This window comes from Labeo rohita, chromosome 21, assembly GCF_022985175.1.
Source record: "Labeo rohita strain BAU-BD-2019 chromosome 21, IGBB_LRoh.1.0, whole genome shotgun sequence".
Taxonomy (NCBI): Eukaryota; Metazoa; Chordata; class Actinopteri; order Cypriniformes; family Cyprinidae; genus Labeo; species Labeo rohita.
In genome coordinates, this window is record NC_066889.1 from 11822206 (window position 1) to 11841917 (window position 19712).

At 38.2% G+C, this 19712-nt stretch overlaps 1 protein-coding gene across 9 annotated transcripts in view; it reads left to right on the plus strand.

Annotated features, from left to right (window-relative positions):
- Nucleotides 1–19712, plus strand: part of nrg2a (neuregulin 2a) — a 133689-nt gene that overhangs the window by 92171 nt on the left and 21806 nt on the right. For 5 of the 9 annotated variants that reach the window (XM_051092759.1, XM_051092751.1, XM_051092753.1 and 2 more), the window contains exon 5: nucleotides 14236–14294. In XM_051092759.1, coding sequence (XP_050948716.1) covers nucleotides 14236–14294 — 59 coding nt within the window. Of the gene's footprint in view, nucleotides 1–13845; nucleotides 13923–14235; nucleotides 14295–19712 lie in introns of all 9 variants that reach the window. The other 4 variants (XM_051092752.1, XM_051092754.1, XM_051092756.1 and 1 more) reach the window with 1 other exon arrangement.

The following is a 19712-nucleotide window of genomic DNA, read 5'->3' on the forward strand; positions in this document are numbered from 1 at the left end:
TACAATTATTTGAAAGTCTGGAATCTGAGGGTATTTGTTCTCCCTCATAGTTAAAGTTCTCCAAATTAAATACTTAGCAATGTATATTACTAATTAAGAATTAAGTATTGATATATTTACAGTAAGAAACTTACAAAATATCTTAATGGAACATGATTTTTACTTAATATCGTAATGATTTTTGGCATAAAAGAAAAATCGATCATTTTGACCTATACAGTGTATTTTTGGCTATTGCTACAAATATACCCACACTACTTAAGACTGGTTGTGTGGTCTAGGGTCACAAACAAACAAATAAACAAACTAATAAATGAATGAATCAACAACGTTCAGCAGTGTATATACATTCATCAAGGAAATTAAATTGAATTTTTATTATTTTATTTTATTTCATTTTCTTGAACCAGCAAATGTCATTTCCACCACATTTCGAATGATTTATTGTACTACCATTAAATCAATTAATTACAATCACATCCAAAATGTTTTTGTTTACATAAAAATCAGATTTTGGGTGCAGTTAATCGTGATTAATCACGATTAATCATAATTAATCAATTTGTCAGCACTATGTCTTTATGACTTCTTCATCTAGCTAATTTTAGAGTTAGCATTTTATGGGTCTGAAATAAACTTAGGGAAATAATTATTTCATACTTACATAATTTAACAAAATATCAGGTTGGAAATGACCACAATATTTAAAAAAATCTGTTTGTATGCAATATTTTTGGTTGTGATGGAAATGACAGCACAATGGAGGGACATAATTAAAAAAAATCTTATTTATATATCATTTAGATTTCTATTTTGTATATTATTATTTATTTATGATATATATTTCATATTGACTATTTGTATATTAGATAGAAAGGTTAAAACTAAAAACTCACCTTTAAAGTTGTCCAAATGAGTTCTTAGCAATGCATATTACTAATCAAGAATTAAGTATTGATATATTAGGAAATTTAGGTAGGAAATTTACAAAATACCTTAATGGAACATGATCTTTACTTAATATCCTAATGATTTTTCACATAAAAGAAAAATCAATCATTTTGACCCATACAGTGCATACATTTTTGGTAGTGGTGGAAATGGCAGCACAATGGAGGGACATCATTGAAAAAATTTATATATATACACACATATATATTTAGAAAATCATCTTTAAAGTTGTCCAAATTAAGTTTTTAGCAATACATATTATTAATCAAAAATTAAGTTTTGATATATTTATGGTAGGAAATTTAAAAAATATGTTCATGGAACATGATCTTTACTTAATATCCTAATGTTTTTTTTTTTGGCATAAAAAAATATATATTATTTTGACCCACACAATGTATATAAATATAAATATACCTGTGCCACTTTTTTTGCTGTTTTTTTGGTCCAGGGTCACCTATGACCATCATATATTAAAAAAGAAGTGCTGAATTCTGTTCTTTTAAATACAGTTCAACCCAAAAGGACATAATTATGCCCATAATTAAAGAAACAGCCATACATTCAATGATGTTCTTCTACAGTTTGCCTTCTTTCTGTTCTTCATAATGTTTCATAATGTTTTCTTCATAAAGTGAGAGATTATGCATTGCACGCTAAGTGAAGTAAGAATCCCTAGTTCTTGGAGTTCCTTGTCTATTTACAGCAGTGGCCAAATGGTATCCATCAAGTCACCCATCCTTTTCTACTTAAACACTCTCTCTCTTTCTCTCCATCTTTCCATCTTTGCATCTTCAGTCAAGTCCCTCTTGTGTCGGGGGCACAGCGAGTTGACCCACTGGTGCAGATGTTGATGAGTGTGATATGACTGTGCTGTGCTTGGGGAATTGAAAAAAACAGTCCTCTCGGCCTGCTCCGGTGGCCCACGTTTAGCGTGCTGGAGCAATGTGCATCAAACCATTGTGAAATGCCATGTCATGCCGGTTTAGTGCTGGAACAAATATTTACGAGAGTCAGAGGCCTCCCACAAGGTAAATAAGTCAGTTTGCTTACATTTCAATCACAGGGGAAAAGGACACCAATTTACACAGATGCTTTTAAATCAGGGATGCTCTGGACGTCTTGTTATGGGCCGAAAAAATATTTTCGCCCGCATTATCAAAACAAGACCAGGGCGATCAAGTAGCTGCGGAGGGTGAGATAACAAACAAGGATGCACGTGGAAACGAGTTTGTGTGTATAAATGGAGCTATTTATGCAAGGGGTCTTATAGCAGTGAACCGTAAGGTGCTGGTTTTCCTCTTCTTTTTTTTAAATCAATGTCAGACTGCATGTTGCGCCATGTTATGAGTGCACCTGCTGGTAGTTTCAGCCCAGCTGCACGGTGTGCGAGTCTGCGCGTGTGCGTCCCTGGGATCCTGCTCAGCAAGCAAACGGCCAAGACATGGCTGCAACAGCCATTCAATAAGTTGTGTACAAATTGGAAGGAGCAATAACTCAATTGCTGCAGCTAATTCACTCATGGGTGAGGCACAGGTCCAGAAAAGTCGGATAATGCAGTCAAGGCCCGCTGGGAATTGTTGCCCCAAAGCTATCTCATTCAATATAGGCCAGGCTTCCATAGGAATTACTCACCGGCTGAACAAGTCCAGCCGTACAAGCTACCTCATATTTATGCCGGCCTCTTTTTCTTTGAAATACAAAGTTCCGCACACACATATGGAGCGATGGAAGAGGTAATAAATGACCCAGGCCATAATTATTTTCTTGCTGGGATGATGGTGGGGGGGGGGTATTTTACAGCCTGCCAAGTTACAGCAGCTCCACATCGACACCCCTGTCATGTTTACATAAGACTGGGACAGATGACAAAACTGAGGAGGAGAGAGAAATGCCAGAGGAGATTCATGGCCTGCCGCTGAGGGGGCCCCAGACTGGTATCCAGTGCTGTTTTTTTCACTGCCCCTGTAATGAACATCAAGGACAAGTTTTGATCCAAAGACTGTGGTTTATTGAGTTTAGCAGCCATTTTATTATAATATTTATTTCTCTTGAACACAGAGCACGTATTGGTAATTTAAAAATATTGAAAAATAATATTATCTAGAACATTAGCTCATTTTAAACAAATCAAATATCTTTTGGCCTGTCCTGCCACGGAGGACGATTAGTTAGTACGAAAATTTCCTGATGATTTACTCACCCCCATGTCATCCCAGATGTTCATGTCTTTCTTTCTTCAGTCGAAAGAAATTAAGGTTTTTGTGGAAAACATTCAAGGATTTTTCTCCATATAGTGGACTCCAATGGGGATCAACAACTTGAAGGTCCAAACTGTAGTTTCAATGCAGCTTCAAAGTGCTCTACATGATCCCGGCTGAGGAATACAGGTCTTTTATTGTCATTTTATTAAAAAAAAAAATTAAATTTAGATACTTCAACCACAAATGTTTGTTTTGCACTAGCTCTGACTTCGGTTCAAAAAGGTAGGTTAGGGCTAAAAACGTCTTTTCATTTTTTTCTCCAACTTTAAAATCGTCTGACATTTTTGTTTTGCATTTTTTTGTAAAGGGCATTTGACTTTGTACGTACTCTTTGCAAACACGCACTGGTACTTTCACCTACGTCACATGTGAAGTCAGCTTAAAATAATTTGTTACCCAGCTGCCTTAAAATTTTAAGTTCAGTCAACTCAAAAAAAGTTTAGTCAACTTAAACTGTTAAGTTGTACTAGGTGACAACTTATATATTTGAGTTGATTCAACTTAACATTTTAAGGCAGCTGGGTAACAAGCCCAGCTGTTAAGTTTAACAAAACAATTTTTTTGTTTAATCAACTCAAATATCTAAGTTGTCACTAAGTTGACTACATTTATTTGAGTTGACTGAACTTAAAAATTTAAGACAGCAGGGTAACATTATTTTATTGTTTTTGTTGTCGTTGTTTGTTTTTTACAGTGAGTGTGACTACATAATGTGTAAAGTCATAGATGCAGAGTGTAACGAGGGGAACGGGACGAGAGACGAGCGGATCCATATGCATACTTTTATTGATAATTCCAGACAAAGACATGGAAAAACGGGATAGGCCAGGCAAGAGAACTAAACACTGGGAAACAACGAAAACACAATCCAATACTCGGCCGTGAGTGACAGGAAGACCGAGGTATTTATACTGTCTCTGATAGGTCACAGGAGTCGACGCAATAGGCGCAATGGGTGATGGGAGTAGTAGTCCGGGGTGCACAGCAACAGTCTGTGAGAAGTGACAGGGTGAGAGCGACATCTGGCGGTGAGCGGACCACAGGACACGACCAGATTCGTAACATAGCCCCCCAAAGAGCGGCTTCCAGACGCTCCAAACAAACCATAGTCCAGGGGAGCGGTGGGGCGGGGGTTAGACAGAGCAAGGGCCGGAGGGCCAGGTCCCTGCGGAGGACCCGGTGATTGAGACAGGACCGGCAGAGCAGGAACCTTCCAGGGCGGAGCCGGAGGAGCCCACCAGGGCGGAGCCGGAGGCGGAGCAAGAGGTGGAGCAGCCTTCCGGGCGGAACAGGAATCCGTGTCACGGTCTGGGACCTGGGGAAAGCAGGGACAGAGGAGGCAGACAGAATAGAGGGTGAAGGCGCAGCAGCCCTCCAGGACGGAACGGAAGGCGGAACAGGAGGCGCAGCGGCCCCCGGGCGGAACAGGAGGCGCAGCAGCCTTCCGGGGCGGAACAGGAGGCAGAGCAGGAACCTGCGTCATAGACTGGGACCTGGGGAGAACAGTGACAGAGGAGGCAGACAGAATGAGGGGAGAAGCAGAGAGTTTGTAGGGGGGCGCCACCTCCAAGGGAGGATCCACAGCCACGGCTGACACCTCAGGAGGCATTGGCGCGGCTTCTCCAACTGACGGGACCTCTGGAGCAGACTTGGGACCAGACGGGACCTCTGGAGCAGGCTTGAGACCAGACGGGACCCCTGAAGCAGGCTTGTGATCAGACGGGAGCCCTGGCGCAGGCTTGTGATCAGACGGGAGCCCTGGCGCAGGCTTGTGATCAGACGGGAGCTCTGGCGCAGGCTTGTGATCAGACGAGAGCTCTGGCGCAGCCCTGTGATCAGACGGGAGCCCTGGCGCAGGCTTGTGATCAGGCGTGACCTCAGAGGCTGACTTGAGAACGGGCGTGATCTCTGGAGCTGATTCGGGAACAGGCGTGAGCTTAGGAGTTGGCTTGGGATCAGACGCGGTGTTGGCAGGCGCTGACTGGGTTGACGTGGCGTTGGCAGGCGCTGGCTGGGCTGAAGTGGCGTTAGCAGGCGCTGGCTGGGCTGACGTGGCATTAGCAGGCGCTGGCTGGGCTGACGGGGCGATAGCGGTCATCTTTGCGACAGGCTCTGGCGTGGCGGCCATCTTTGCGACAGGCTCTGGCATGGCGACCATCTTTGCGACAGGCTCGGGCGTTGCGGCAGCCATCTTGCGTGCAGACTCGGGCGTGGCGGCCGCCATCTTGCGTGCAGACTCGGGCGTGGCGGCAGCCATCTTGCGTGCAGACTCGGGCGTGGCGGCAGCCATCTTGCGTGCAGACTCGGGCGTGGCGGCAGCCATCTTGCGTGCAGACTCGGGCGTGGCGGCAGCCATCTTGCGTGCAGACTCGGGCGTGGCGGCAGCCATCTTGCGTGCAGACTCGGGCATGGCGGCAGCCATCTTGTGCAGTGGCTCAAGAAAGATGGCTGTAATTTGACTTGACACAGGAACAACAGTTTTGGCTTGATTTGACACAGGAAACACAGTTTTAACTTGACTTGACTTAGAAACTTGACTTAACTCTGGAAACACAGCTCCAACTTGACTTGACTTAGAAACTTGACTTAACTCAGGAAACGCAGCTGCAACTTGACTTGACTTAGAAACTTGACTTAACTCAGGAAACACAGCTGCACCTTCATATGGCTCAGGTATAGCAGCTGTGACGTGACGGGACTCCGTTTTCGCCGCCATTTTGCGAATGAGCTCCACGTTCGCCGCCATTTCGAGAAGCCGTTCCAACGCGGCCACCCCTGCTTGAGCGTGCTCCAGCAGGGGCCGCCGTGTCGTGAGCAGGCCAGGCGGCCGGCGTGTTCGTGGCGTCGCGCTCCGGCGCGGCCGCCATTTTGCGAGCCGGCTCCACAGTAGCCGCCATTATATGAGCGCGCTCCGACGCGCCCGCCACTCCGCGAGCGGGTTGCGCGACCGGCATCACTGGGGTATCGCGTTCCTCATTAGCGACACCCACCGTGAAAGACGAGCCCACAGTCAAATAAGTATACTCCATACCAGGATGATGTCCGTGGAAAAAGTTGCTGGATCCTTGTGGGGCCGAGTATTCTGTAACGAGGGGAACGGGACGAGAGACGAGCGGATCCATATGCATACTTTTATTGATAATTCCAGACAAAGACATGGAAAAACGGGATAGGCCAGGCAAGAGAACTAAACACTGGGAAACAACGAAAACACAATCCAATACTCGGCCGTGAGTGACAGGAAGACCGAGGTATTTATACTGTCTCTGATAGGTCACAGGAGTCGACGCAATAGGCGCAATGGGTGATGGGAGTAGTAGTCCGGGGTGCACAGCAACAGTCTGTGAGAAGTGACAGGGTGAGAGCGACATCTGGCGGTGAGCGGACCACAGGACACGACCAGATTCGTAACACAGAGATTTGGACATTTAACCCATTGATCCCCATTAAAGTCCACTATATGGAGAAAAATCCTGGAATGTTTTCCTCAAAAAACTTAATTTCTTTTCAAATGAAGAAAGAAAGACATCTAAAGGAAATTTTATTCTGGATTAATTTGTTATTCATACATGTGTTTTTTTTTTTTTTTTAAGAAAATAAAATATATTGAATATTAGGGCTGCCCTCAACTAAAAAATTTTCTAGTTGACAAGCAGTCGTTCATTTTAAGGATTAGTCGACTATTAGTCACACGTTTAATAAACCCTATAAATCATAATAATGAGCCTTTAATTGCCTATGTAACCTAATAAGCGCTCAAGTGCATGCAGAAAAAGCTTGCCACAGTGCACCGTCAGATATAATAATTATGAATGTTTCAGGGAAAAACAGCAAGGAGAGTGCATTAACGTTTAATAATTTATTGATAAACTAGTGCTTTCTTTGTTTTTGGCTTAAGAGATGAAGTCGGCGACACTGATTCTTCATCTCCGCAGTAGTGGATGCGCCTAGATGTTTCCTACAGGTTATATAACCTGAGAATATTTGTTTTCTATTGAATTAGTTTATTTAAAAGTAGACATTTCACTCTATATAGACAGCCTATATTTTTCATGTCTGTAAGGCAAGTATAGATGGAATTTTGAAGTTTCCCACTTAAGTTCACAGAGACCAAGATGGCAGAAAGCACATCCTCTTTCATTATTTTACAAAAGCGCAACATTTTGTTGTTATTGTGAGCGCACACAAATAAACATAGAGTCTTTACAGATTCGAAAGATGTATTACCTTTATCTGCATGACCAAAAATGACGGAGTATTTTAAGAGCAAGTGACCGCACCGGCGCCTCCATCTGTCTTGCAGTAAGCGCGTTGCTATTCAGCTTCCTCACTCCGTACAAACACTTCAATAGTGCACTTTTTTTTAGGCTAACATTAAGCCCTATCTGAGGTCGATGAATAATAGGTGAGCGTTTAGATGTCATGGACTGCGTGATTTCGCCACTTTGTGTGGATTTTTTATTTTTTCCCTGTAACTAAGCAACTAATAAAATTTTGGTCGAACAAGCCTCTTCTCGTCAACTATTAGAGCCCTATACCAAATCTGGGTTTTCAACTACATTTTACATGTCATGGGGCAGTGAAAACGGCAAACCTCATATGAAATGAACATTAAATAAAACCCCTCATATAATATTTTGTTTGACCTTCTGAGGTTGACGATCAACAAGTTAAGTGTCTCCTTTCACTGACCATTTGTTGAAAAAATGAAAACTTCAATTTCTAAGAGCTTCAGGCACTTTTGTGTACTCCGTTCGTGGAAAGCGCCATTAAACTTTCCAAATATTAGTGCATGAAAACAGCTGCTTCGAAAGTGTTTTTTTTTTCATAACAGCAGTACTTTTTTCTTCAGACCAGATGCACCCTTCATTATGCAACACAATGAAGATCAAGAGATCTGGCAATCGAAGAGATCCATGAGAATGTCATTTAGGTATGACGTGTGTTTGCCAGATAAATTCTACATTCTTTGATTGTTTTAGACAGATTAACAAGCAGGACAGAAGTGATGCAAAGCCTTCTGGGTCAGAATGGACTCTTTCAGCCTCTCATTTTATGGAGTTACGGTGACCTGATCGAGGGCAACAGGGCGCAGAAGAAAAATCCTTTTTTGTTTTCTTGCTCTGTTTCTTTCTCAGAGCCCTTCACATGACTTAAGGCAGTGCAATGTCAGCTTCAGCTTTACAGTAAAGCTTTAAAGAATTGGCTGAATAAAGTACATAGATTAGCAGAATGACAAAGCATGAAGGTTCAGCAAATATAGTACAGATGGATTTAGCCTTTTGAAGATCTGGTTAATATTCATGTGTGATTTGCTAGTGGTGCTGGTAAGAGACTGATGTGTGTTTTAAACAGGATTATGTTATAATAGCAGACTGAGCTATTTTTAGTTTATATTTGCATTTGCATTTGCAGTGCTTTCTATTACACAGTGTATTGCATTGTAAATGCGAATGGCTTGTCAACTTAGAGATTTTTCTACTCAATCTCTAAAAAATTGAACATCTTTGACAGAACATTTACTGTATATAATGTGCAAAACATTGTTTAAAAAAGTTTTTGTACTAAAACTGTTCCTCAAAACAAGATTAATGTACTTGAGAAGCTAAATTAAGATTTTTATCTTCCCATGTCCATACAGTGTGCGTTCAAATAATATATTAGTATAATATATACTAAATGAAGTTCTTAAACCAAAAACTGCATGCCAGTGCAGTTAGTAAAACTTCATTCAAGATAAATGTGACCCTGGACCACAAAACCAGTCGTAAGTGTCAATTTTTCAGATTTATACATCATGAAAGCTAAATAAATAAGCTTTCTGTTGATGTATGGTTTGTTAGGATAGGACAATATTTGGCTGAGAAAAAAAAAAATCTAAATTTTAAGAAAATCGACTTTGAAGTTGTCCAAATGACATTCTTAGCAATGCATATTACTAATCAAAAGTATTGATATATTTAGAATAGGAAATTACAAAATATCTACATGGAACATGATCTTTACCTAATATCCTAATGATTTTTGGCATAAAAGAAAAAAACGATAACTTTGACCTATACAGTGTATTTTGGGCTATTGCTACAAATATACCCATGCAACTTAAGGCTGGTTTTGTGGTTGAGGCTCACATATTTTCTTATCAAGTAACTTAATCTTGTATTATGGAATAAAAAATGCTGATATTGAAAATACAAGGCTGTCTTTGATTACAAAGATGTACAAAGCCACATATTTTCAGGTAGTTTCTGCAATATGTGGCTCTTTGCCATGTTGAATCTTCGCTGTGTGGTAATGTTTCGACTTCAGTACGTGTGCTGTGTTGTGCGATATATGGTTTGGCCACCTGGAGCTGGATTCTTGGAACTGGTATCTGCGTTTCTGACGTCTTTGCTTGTTTGGAATATCATGATGTTTATCTTCTTCAGGTTTACTTCTAAAGCCCAGTTCTGGTAAAAATTCGCTCTTTCTATTTCTCTCTCGCTGCCTTTGTAGATTTTCATTAAACAGAGTCTATCGGCTCCTGCTGCCAATGAGAGAGACGGAGAGAGAGAGAGAGAGAGAGACAGGAAAGAAAGGGAATGAAAAATGCATGTCCAGAGCTGAGGAGGATGCACTCAGGGGTTGGGAAGAGGGAAAAACTGGAGGAAAAAGGCAACATGTGAAGAAAAGAGAATTATGCAAAGATGCATGGGAAATAAAGCATCTGGGAGAATGGAGCAGGTGTTTCTAACTATAATTATTAACAGATCATTAATATGCTTGAACTGCACTACCAATCAGAAATCTGAATACATCACAAAATTACATAATCAGGTTTTTTTGTTAATCAGGTGGCTAAAAATGGAAAACCTCTACATAAAATGAACAGAAAGTATAACCCATCATATAATATTTAGTTTTACCTCCAGAGGTAGATGATCAGTAAATTTGGATAAACCTACTATTTTTTTTTTTTATTATTGTATTTTTTATTTTTTATTATTATTATTATCATCATCAATAACAGCTTTATTGTTGTGTAATGTGTAAAACAGTACAATGTAAATTGTGTAAATTAATAAAAATGAATATAAATGTAATACTAATGGTAAATACAATAAGGTTCATTAGTCAACATTAGTTAACTACATTAGTTAACATGAACTAAGAGTGAAGAATACTTCTACAGCATTTATTAATCTTGTTTAATGTTAATTTCAGCAATTACGAACGCATTATTAAAATCACAAGTTGTGTTTGATTTGTGAACCAGCATGAACAAGCAAAGAATGACTGTATTTTTTTATTAACTTACATTAACACAGATTAATAAATAGTGTAATAATGTATTGTTCATTGTTCGTTCATGTTAGTTAATACATTAACTAATGACACCTTATTGTAAAGTGTTACCATATTAATAGGGATTAATAATAAGTAATAAAGTCAATGCATCCTGTGATGCTTTTGAAATGTTTGAAAATTAATATAATAATATATTTATAGTAGTTTATATAAATAATAAAGCCTTTTTATCCTGGGATAGTTTTTAAAATGTTTACAAAATATACTGTATCCATATTTATTTTTATATACATATATATTTATATACATATTTTGTGAGAAATGGTGTGAAGTAAGTACTTCAACCAACCTGAAAATATCACCACATTACCATGCGTTCCTTCAAGGTAAAGACATAAGGACAAGTCTGAAACTGTACGCTTTAGGCAAACAATGAACATAGACAGACATAACATGATCTGTTCTTCATTTGGAGAAAGGAATGAATGAAGTTAAGGAGTTGAAATCCCAGAGGTCCTCTCCTGAGAGACACACGTGTGCGCACACGTCGCTCCGTCCCTCTGGCGCTCTCCAGCAGGATAACATTGTTTCCATGACCTCTGACCCCCTCAGTGGCGTACATGTTACTTAAAGCATGTCTGCGCTCTGGTGCAGGGGTAACGTACCCCAGCTTCCCTCCCTCCTGCGTTTCCCTAAAGACTACAACAGCTTGCGCTCTCTCACGTTATTCCCAGGGTCTTCGTAGTTAACATTGGCGCGTTTCACCGTGTGCCAGCGCAGTGAAGAGGTTACGGCCTGAACCTTGGCTCATTTTACAGTCTATAAACTCAGCGACGGCTTTGTGTGTGTGCTGAATGTATTGTGTCATGCATAATGCCTTACATCCTACTTCAAAAGCCAACTATAAGAGCTTTTACAGGGGCCTTCTACGTATGCACTTTCACTATGCACTGCTTTAAAATCTCTAATCTCACTAAATTCTGTTAGATTTAGGCTTAAAGCAAGATGTGTTTTATGATAAAGTTTTCAATTTTGCTTCTGAAGTGATTGGTCTTTTAACTGGAAAACAAAACACATTTGCGCCACGATTCACCCTGGCGGTCCAAGTTGGGAAGCGCAGGGATACGGTGTTCAGCAGATGAGCTGGTGACAGAAGATAACGCTCGCTCTCGCTTTCTGTTTGTCCTGGAAATTGAAGGTGGCCATTCATCAGTGATAGCTGACTAGAGCAGTTACCGAGTTAAAGGAATTAACGCTGTGAAAACATTACCCCCATATCGCTCATTACACACTGATGAGCCGTAATTTGTTTACTGGAATAACATGAATAAGCGTAATTGGCCAATCAAATCCATGAATGAGAGCCATGTCATAATCAGGCGACCGTATTAGAGATGTGCTGCTTATAGGCTGAGATACAGCTTCAGCTGTTTGTGGTTGTAGAAAATGTGGTTGCTTCATTCTGGCCTGTACACTGGACCAAATGGAAAATAATTTTTTACATACGTAGTTAAGGTCAAAAGTTTACATACACCTTGCAGAATCTGCAAAATGTTAATTATGTTATCAAAATAGGAGAGATCTTACAAAATGCATGTTATTTTTTTTTTATTTAGCACTGACCTGAATAAGATATTTCACATAAAAGATGTTTACATATAGTCTACAAGAGAAAATAATAGTTGAATTTATAAAAATGACCCTCTTTAAAAGTTTACATACACTTGATTCTTAATTCTGTGTTGTTACCTGAATGATCCACAGCTGTGTTTTTTTGTTTTGTTTTTTAGTGATTAGTCCCTTGTTTGTCCTAAACAGTCCTGCCCGATGTTCTTCAGAAAAAATCCTTCCACAAATTCTTTGGTTTTTCAGAATTTTTGTGTATTTAAACCCTTTCCAATAATGACTATGATTTTGTGATCATCTTTTCACACTGAGGACAACTAAGGGACTCATATGCAACTATTACAGAAGGTTAAAACGCTCACTGATGCTTCAGAAGGAAAAGCTATGTATTAAAAGCGGGGAATGAAAACTTTTGAACAGTATGAGTTTTTCTTATTTTGCCTAAATATAATTTTTTTTTTTCTATTTAGTACTGCCCTTCAGAAATTACAGAAGATACTTGCATGTGTCCCAGAAGACATAATAAGTTAAATTTACCCTGATCTTTGAATTCCAAAAGTTTTCACCCTCTGGGTCTTAATGCATTATTTTTTCCCTCTGAAGCATCAGTAAGCATTTGAACCTTCTGTAATAGTGAATATGAGTCCATCAGTTGTTCTTAGTGTGAAAAGATGGATCTCAAAATCATTCAGTCATTATTGGAAAGGGTTCAAATGCTCAAAAAAGCACAAAATGCTAAAAAGCCAAAGAATTTGTGACACCTGAAGGATTTTTCCTGAAGAACAGCAGGCAGTTTAACAAATTAAAATAAATGCCTTTTTGTTTTACTTTCAGTTTGTCAAAGAATCCTGAAAAAAATATCAAGCAGCTGCTTTCAACTTTTATAATAATAATAAAAGTGTCTCAGACACCAAATAAGCATATTAGAATGATTTCTGAAGGATCATGTGACACAGAAAATTGCTAATAAAATCAGCTTTGCCATCACAGGAATGCATTACATTTTAAAATATATTCTAATAAAAAACAGTTATTTAAATTGCAATGATATTTCATAATATTACTGGTTTTATTGTATTTTTAAACAAAGAAATGCAGATTTGGTCAGAATGAAAGACCTTAAACTATGGGTAGTGTAAATTGAAGATGGAAAAATTAAATATTAAACAGTAAAAGCGCCACCGAATGCCCATTTTCCACAAGCTGGTATGATTCTTTACAGTCTTCATGAAATGTCTACAACATACTTTGGTTAAAATTCCTCAAAGGTTGTGTAAAACATCTTTTTTACCTTTTCAAAAGCAGCTCTGTTCACAGCAACGTGTCTCTTCTGTTTTTTGTGTATTTGTTGGTGAGTTACCATCAAAAACAAAACCAATCAACTGTGTCCTCAGTGGCTCTGATGTTGGAGAAAATGAAAACTCTTATGTTCACTTTTACATTCAACTACAAAACACCTGCATTGCTTACGAGATTGTTGTCGCTATGAGCGTGAGAAAATGGTGATAGCGTACTGGCTGAGGGCCAGATATGCTAATACATGACAGTCCGTCGGCAGTCATGGGTGGGGCTTGAGCAATGTGACAATCGGCTTGCCGTTCGAATGATTGTGTGGCTGTGTTTCTGAGCTCGCTGTGCATAATATCCTTTGTGTATGATGAGTGTGTGCGTTTGGTGTATATTTGTTTGTCATCTTTTCCACCTCTCCTTCCTCCAGATGTCCGGACGGATACTTCGGCCAGCGGTGCTTGCAGACAGAGCCCCTGAAGTTATACATGCCCAAACCTAATAAAAGTATGTTGACTTGAAATGCACAGCCGCAAACAGAGGACCGTCTGTCACTGGGTTACCACTGTTGTCTCTCCCTTACCCTCCTTCCACCTCCCAAGGCTTGCTGGCTTAAGTCTGTCCTGAAATAGACACAGTGGTGCCTCCAGTGGGATCCTCTGCTTCTGCTGTACATAATTGTACTGTTGTCCTAATGTTCTCTCTGCTTTCTTTTTCCCCTCTCTCTCTTGCTTTCACCCTCTTTCTCTTGCATCTTTTCTCTCTGCTCGACACTCTCTTCCTCTCTCTTTCTTTCTATGGTTTTGTCTCCTTCCATCAGGTGTCCAAATGACTTTACTGGTGATCGCTGTCAAACCTACGTTATGGCCAGTTTCTACCGTATGTCCATTTCTTCTTCTGTCTATCTGTCTGTCTGTCTTGTTTGCATGCTGAAACTGAAAATGAGGAATGGTTAATAATCTACTTATTGTTCTAACAACATTTTTTTTTTAACAATTAATGAATTTTATATGGTCCAGTGTGTCATTCACCCCCTGCATCATTGGTTGATCGATTCTACATTATATTATTTCGTAACATGATCAGTGATGCATGTTTTCAAGTATGAATGCATGTTCTTTAATAAATTAAACCGTAACTTAGTTAGAATCATAATGGCAATAAAACAACCCTAATTAAATGCTGCATCGTACTTTAACATATACAACAGAAATGTAGTTACTGTCAATTTACTAACAATAAACACATGCTATAGATTGTCTAACTAGAAAATAATGTTACGAACAAGTGCTAATAATTATTTAAATATAAAAAATGTACAGTAGTGATCATTAGTGATCAAAATGTTTTTTTGTTTTTTTCTATTAAGGATGGACAATATATCAGTGCCATATCAGTAATTCTCTAAATTACTCTTTTAAAAACACTGGTAGCAAATTGCAAAATAAATATCCATTTTTCACGGTGTACATTGTAATACTGTGATAGATAAATTATAGAATTTAAAGCTGAAATTATTTTGTGTTTTATCAGAAGTATTATTCCGCCACTGAATTAAAAAAAAAAAAAAAACTTTTAATTTTAATTGAGATATAAACTCACAATTGCAAGTTACAAAGTCAGAATTGAGATTTAAACTCGCAATTCTAAGAAATGAAGTCAGAATTATGAGATAAACTTGCAATTCTGACTTTATAACACACAATTATACGTTATTAAGTCGGAAATGTGAGATATAAACTCTTTTCCCCCCCTCAAAATTGGACTTTATATCTCGCAGTTGTGAGTTTTATCTCACAATTCTAAGAAAGAAAGAGCTGAGAGAAAAAAAGTCTAAATTATATAAACTTGATATGAAGATATAAAGTTTGTATTTGTGAGGAAAAAATCTTTATAACTCACAAATGTGAGTTTATATCACGCAATTCTGGAAAAAACTTCAGAATTTTAAGTTTGTATCACAATTCTAAGAAAAAAATAATTGTAAGAAAAAGAAAAAAATAATAATTAATTAATTTAAAAAAAATCGCAATAACCTTTTTAAAAAAAAATTATTTAGTGGCAAAAATGGGCTTCCATAGTTATACTAAATAATACTATTTAATTATTAAAAAAATGCTACTTTAAAATTTTAATTTTATTTTAAATGTATTTTGCAATGTTTTTGTCATTTTTGGATTTTGGAGAGCTGTTATTGTGGAAAAGTTCACTGAGAAGTAATATTGACTATTTTCTTTTGTGGAATATAAAAGGAGAAATTTTGAAGAATGGCCAAAGCCATCAATTTATAAAATTATAAAAAAAATTTAAAAAATTATTATTAAAAAAAATGTCAGTTTCTTTATGCATGAAAATCTGCTCTTTATCTGCTCTTTGCAGTTATCAGTCAAAACGTGAAAATACATATCAGCCTGACTCTGAGTATCGATGCTAGTTCCTATGATTCAGTTAGACCTGAGTTAGATTTTCAGGAAATGTATTACCTATAAACCCATATTCTCTGAATGCACTGTCACTTTGCCTAAAAGCATCTTCCACATCCATAAATATGTAAATAATTTTTTCCACCAAACTATATGCAAATAATTTTTCGACCAAATTCTACTGTACATGTAATTTAAATGACTTTGTTTCCGTTATTTCATAATTAGTTTCCCACTTTTACAGCCTATTTGATTATGACATCCCGGGTTTTCCACACATCAGCATAAGCTAAAAATATGTATATTTATATATGGAAATACATTTTTGTAAAGACGCTGTCATTTTCATTATGGAACCCTGTTTCCGCCACTGAATAAAAAATGTGACCCTTGACCACAAAACCAGTCATAAGGGTCATTTGAAATTGAGATTTATCATCTGAAAGCTGAATAAATAGCTTTCCGTTGATGTAAGGTTTGTTAGGATAAGGCAATATTTGTCCAAGATACAACTATTTGAAATTCTGAAATGTAAGGGTGCAAAAAAAAAAAAAACAAACGGAGAAAATCATTTTTAAAGTTGTCCAAATTAAGTTCTTAGCCATGCATACTACTAATCATTCATTCACTAAATTCATACTAAAAATTTACAAAATATCTTCATGGAACATGATCTTTACTTAATATTCTAATTATTTTTTGAAAAAAATCAATAACTTTGACCCATACAATGTATTTTGGCTATAGCTACAAATTTACCCGTTACAAAAAAAAAACAAAAAAAACAAAGTTATTGTGACTTTTTAGACTTTTTCAGAAATGTGAGATATAAACGTGCAATTGCGATTTAATAAATAATTGCGTTGTCATTATCAACTGCAAGTGAATAAAGTCAGAATTAAAAACTCGCAATTCTGACTTTTTCTGAGTTTGTATCTCGCAATTCTGACTTTATACTTTCAGAAGTGTGAGATATAGAATTGCAATTGCGAGTTATGAAGTCTTATTTTCAAGAGATGAAAAGATTATGTTCCCAGAATTGCAAGTTTATATCTCACAATTTTAACTTAATAACACAATTACGGGTTATAAAGTCAGAGTTGTGAGATATAAACTCGCAAAACTGAGAAAAGTCAGAATTGTGAGTTTATCTATCGTAATTCTGATTTTATAACATAATTGGTACTTTATTTTTAGAATTGAGAGTTTATATGTCACAATTCTGACTCTATAACTCGCAATTGTGAGTCTATATAACGCAATTCTGTGGAAAAAAGAATTGTGAGTTTATACGTCACAATTCTAACATTATAACTCGCAATTGCAAGTTAATATCTCATAGTTCTAAGAAAAAAAAAGTCAGAATTGCGAGTTTGTATCACACAGTTCTGAGAAAAAGAAAATCGGAAAAAAAAATTTAATTAGTGGTGGAAACAGGCTTTTATATATTCGCTCTGTTTCTTTTATCATTTGTAATAATTTACATACAATACACCGTTCTGTAGTTTCACAAGTGTGTGCAGTGTAAAACAAGCCATTGTTTCCCTCGCACAATCCTTTCACAAATTCTTAGCACACCCCACAGTTCAAAAATCCACCCCTTAATTATGCTGTGAAATTAAACAGCTCCACTTCCCCGAGGTGACACATTTTAACCGTATAAGGCTACAGATCGGCGTCTCCAGCGCACATGTCCATCAACTGCAGAATAACACCTAGATTAGAGGGAGGCACAGGGATCACTACACCTGACAGCTCATGCCTGTGAGCTATTGGCTCCCGCTTGTGTCCGCATAGTGCATATAATCAGGCCTTTGTGCTCTCGACAGCGTTGCTATGTTGCCGCTGTTTACATCTTACCATCAGCTTAATCTCAACATATATTTATTAGTTAATAAAAAGACAGGAGGTGGAACACGGAAGATTGATGTTAACAAAACTACCCATGGACGGAAACCACACGTTCGGTTGCGTGTAGACCGGAATAGATTTCCTCGCCATATAAAAGGAATAATTTATGAGGTGCTATTAAAAACACTCAAAGTGGTGCAAAACAAGAAAGATTATAATACGACACTTGCGCTATAACCTGTGTCATGTTATGTCAAGATTTATCGACCTGAGTTGTTACCTATATCAGGACAGCGGATCAAGTCTTTGCATGCGTGGATTGTTAGCTTTTCCACTGTCAACAGCCAGGCTTCCTTTCTGCATTTGTAGCGCTGTTCATTTTGGGAGGTCTGGAAATGAGTGTCTGTCAACATGAGATGTTGAAACAGTGAAGGTACTGAGGCTTTTAGACCTGAGGAAATGTAAATAGTAGAAATGTAGCACAATAGGTGCATGTAGATACAAGCAACTTGAGGAAAAAATGGCTTTGGAGTGAAAGATAGAAATGAAGGCGCCCCCCCCATTTTAGAATATTACAACGCAAAGAAGAACATCTGACAAGATGTCATTTCTACATGCAAAGCCCAGCTGGAAATCCCAGTGTGCAGGTTGCGTATGAGGACAGACGTGTCCTCAGAGCTGTCGTCTCTGAGAGAAAGTGATTTTCTGTCACTTCTGTTCAACTCGCTGTTGAGAGAATTGTAATCGCTCGACCAATTAGAGTCACAGTACAGAGCTAAAACTGCGACAGCCCCGGGGCTTTCAGACTGCAGGCTCTTAAAAAATGTCAGAAAAATGTATTTAAAAAATATATATATTTTATTCATTTATTTATTTATTAATTATTTTAAATGTAATCTGTATAAATTCACGTTTTTCTTGTCATTTGTGGATTTTTTCTAGTGCTGTTACTGTGAAAAAATTAACAAAGTGTGTCTTTTTTTTTTTCGTGGAACATAAAAGGAGAAATTCTGAAGAATGTCCAAGCTGCTTTATATATATATATAAGGCAGCCATTGGCAAGGGGACCATTATATTTCTTTTTTCTTTTAAAAATATTAAATAATAAAAATATTTTGATCACAGATTAACAAATGCCGTAGAAGTTTAATTCATGGTTATCTCATGTTAAAGGGACAGTTCACCCAAAAATGAAAATTCTGTAATTAATTACTTAGCCTCATGTCGTTCCAAACCCGTAAGATCACAAGAAGACACAAATGAAGATATTTTTGATGAAATCCAAGAGTGTTCAAGTCCCAGAAAGGTAGTAAGGACATCGTTAAAATAGTCCATGTGACATCAGTGGTTTAACCGTAATGTTATGAAGCCACAAGAATACTATTTATGCACAAAGAAAACAAAAATAACTACTTTATTCAACAATTTCTTCTTTTCTGCATCAGTCGTGCATATTGTGCTGCTGACGCAGAAGCCGGCATTCTGACTTAGGACCCGAATGTGCTGTGCCTTGTTTACAAGCAGAACAAGGTTGCCAGGTTTTCACAACAAAACCCAACCATTTGCTGCTGAAAACTAGCCTATGTGATATGACGGCAGCCATAGTGCACCAGAACACCCACCACACAACAGCTTATTGGTGGAGAGGAGAGAGAGTGATAAAGCCAAATCGTAGATATGGGGATGGTTAGAAGGTCAGAGGCCAATGGGCAAATTTGGCCAGGATGCCGAGGTGACACCTTTACTCTTTTCAAAAGACATCCTGGGATTTTTAATAACCACAGAGAGTCAGGTCTTCGAAGGATGGTGCTTTTTGACAGTATAGTGTCCCTGTCACTATACTAAGGCGTTAGGACCCACGCAAACTACAGGGTGAGCATGCCCTGTTGGCCTCACTTACACCTTTTCCAGCAGCAACCTAGTTTTCCCAGGAGGTCTCACATCCAGGTACTGACCAGGCTCAACCCTGCTTAGCTTCAGTGGGCAACCAGTCTTTGGCAGCAGGGTGATATGGCTGCCGAGG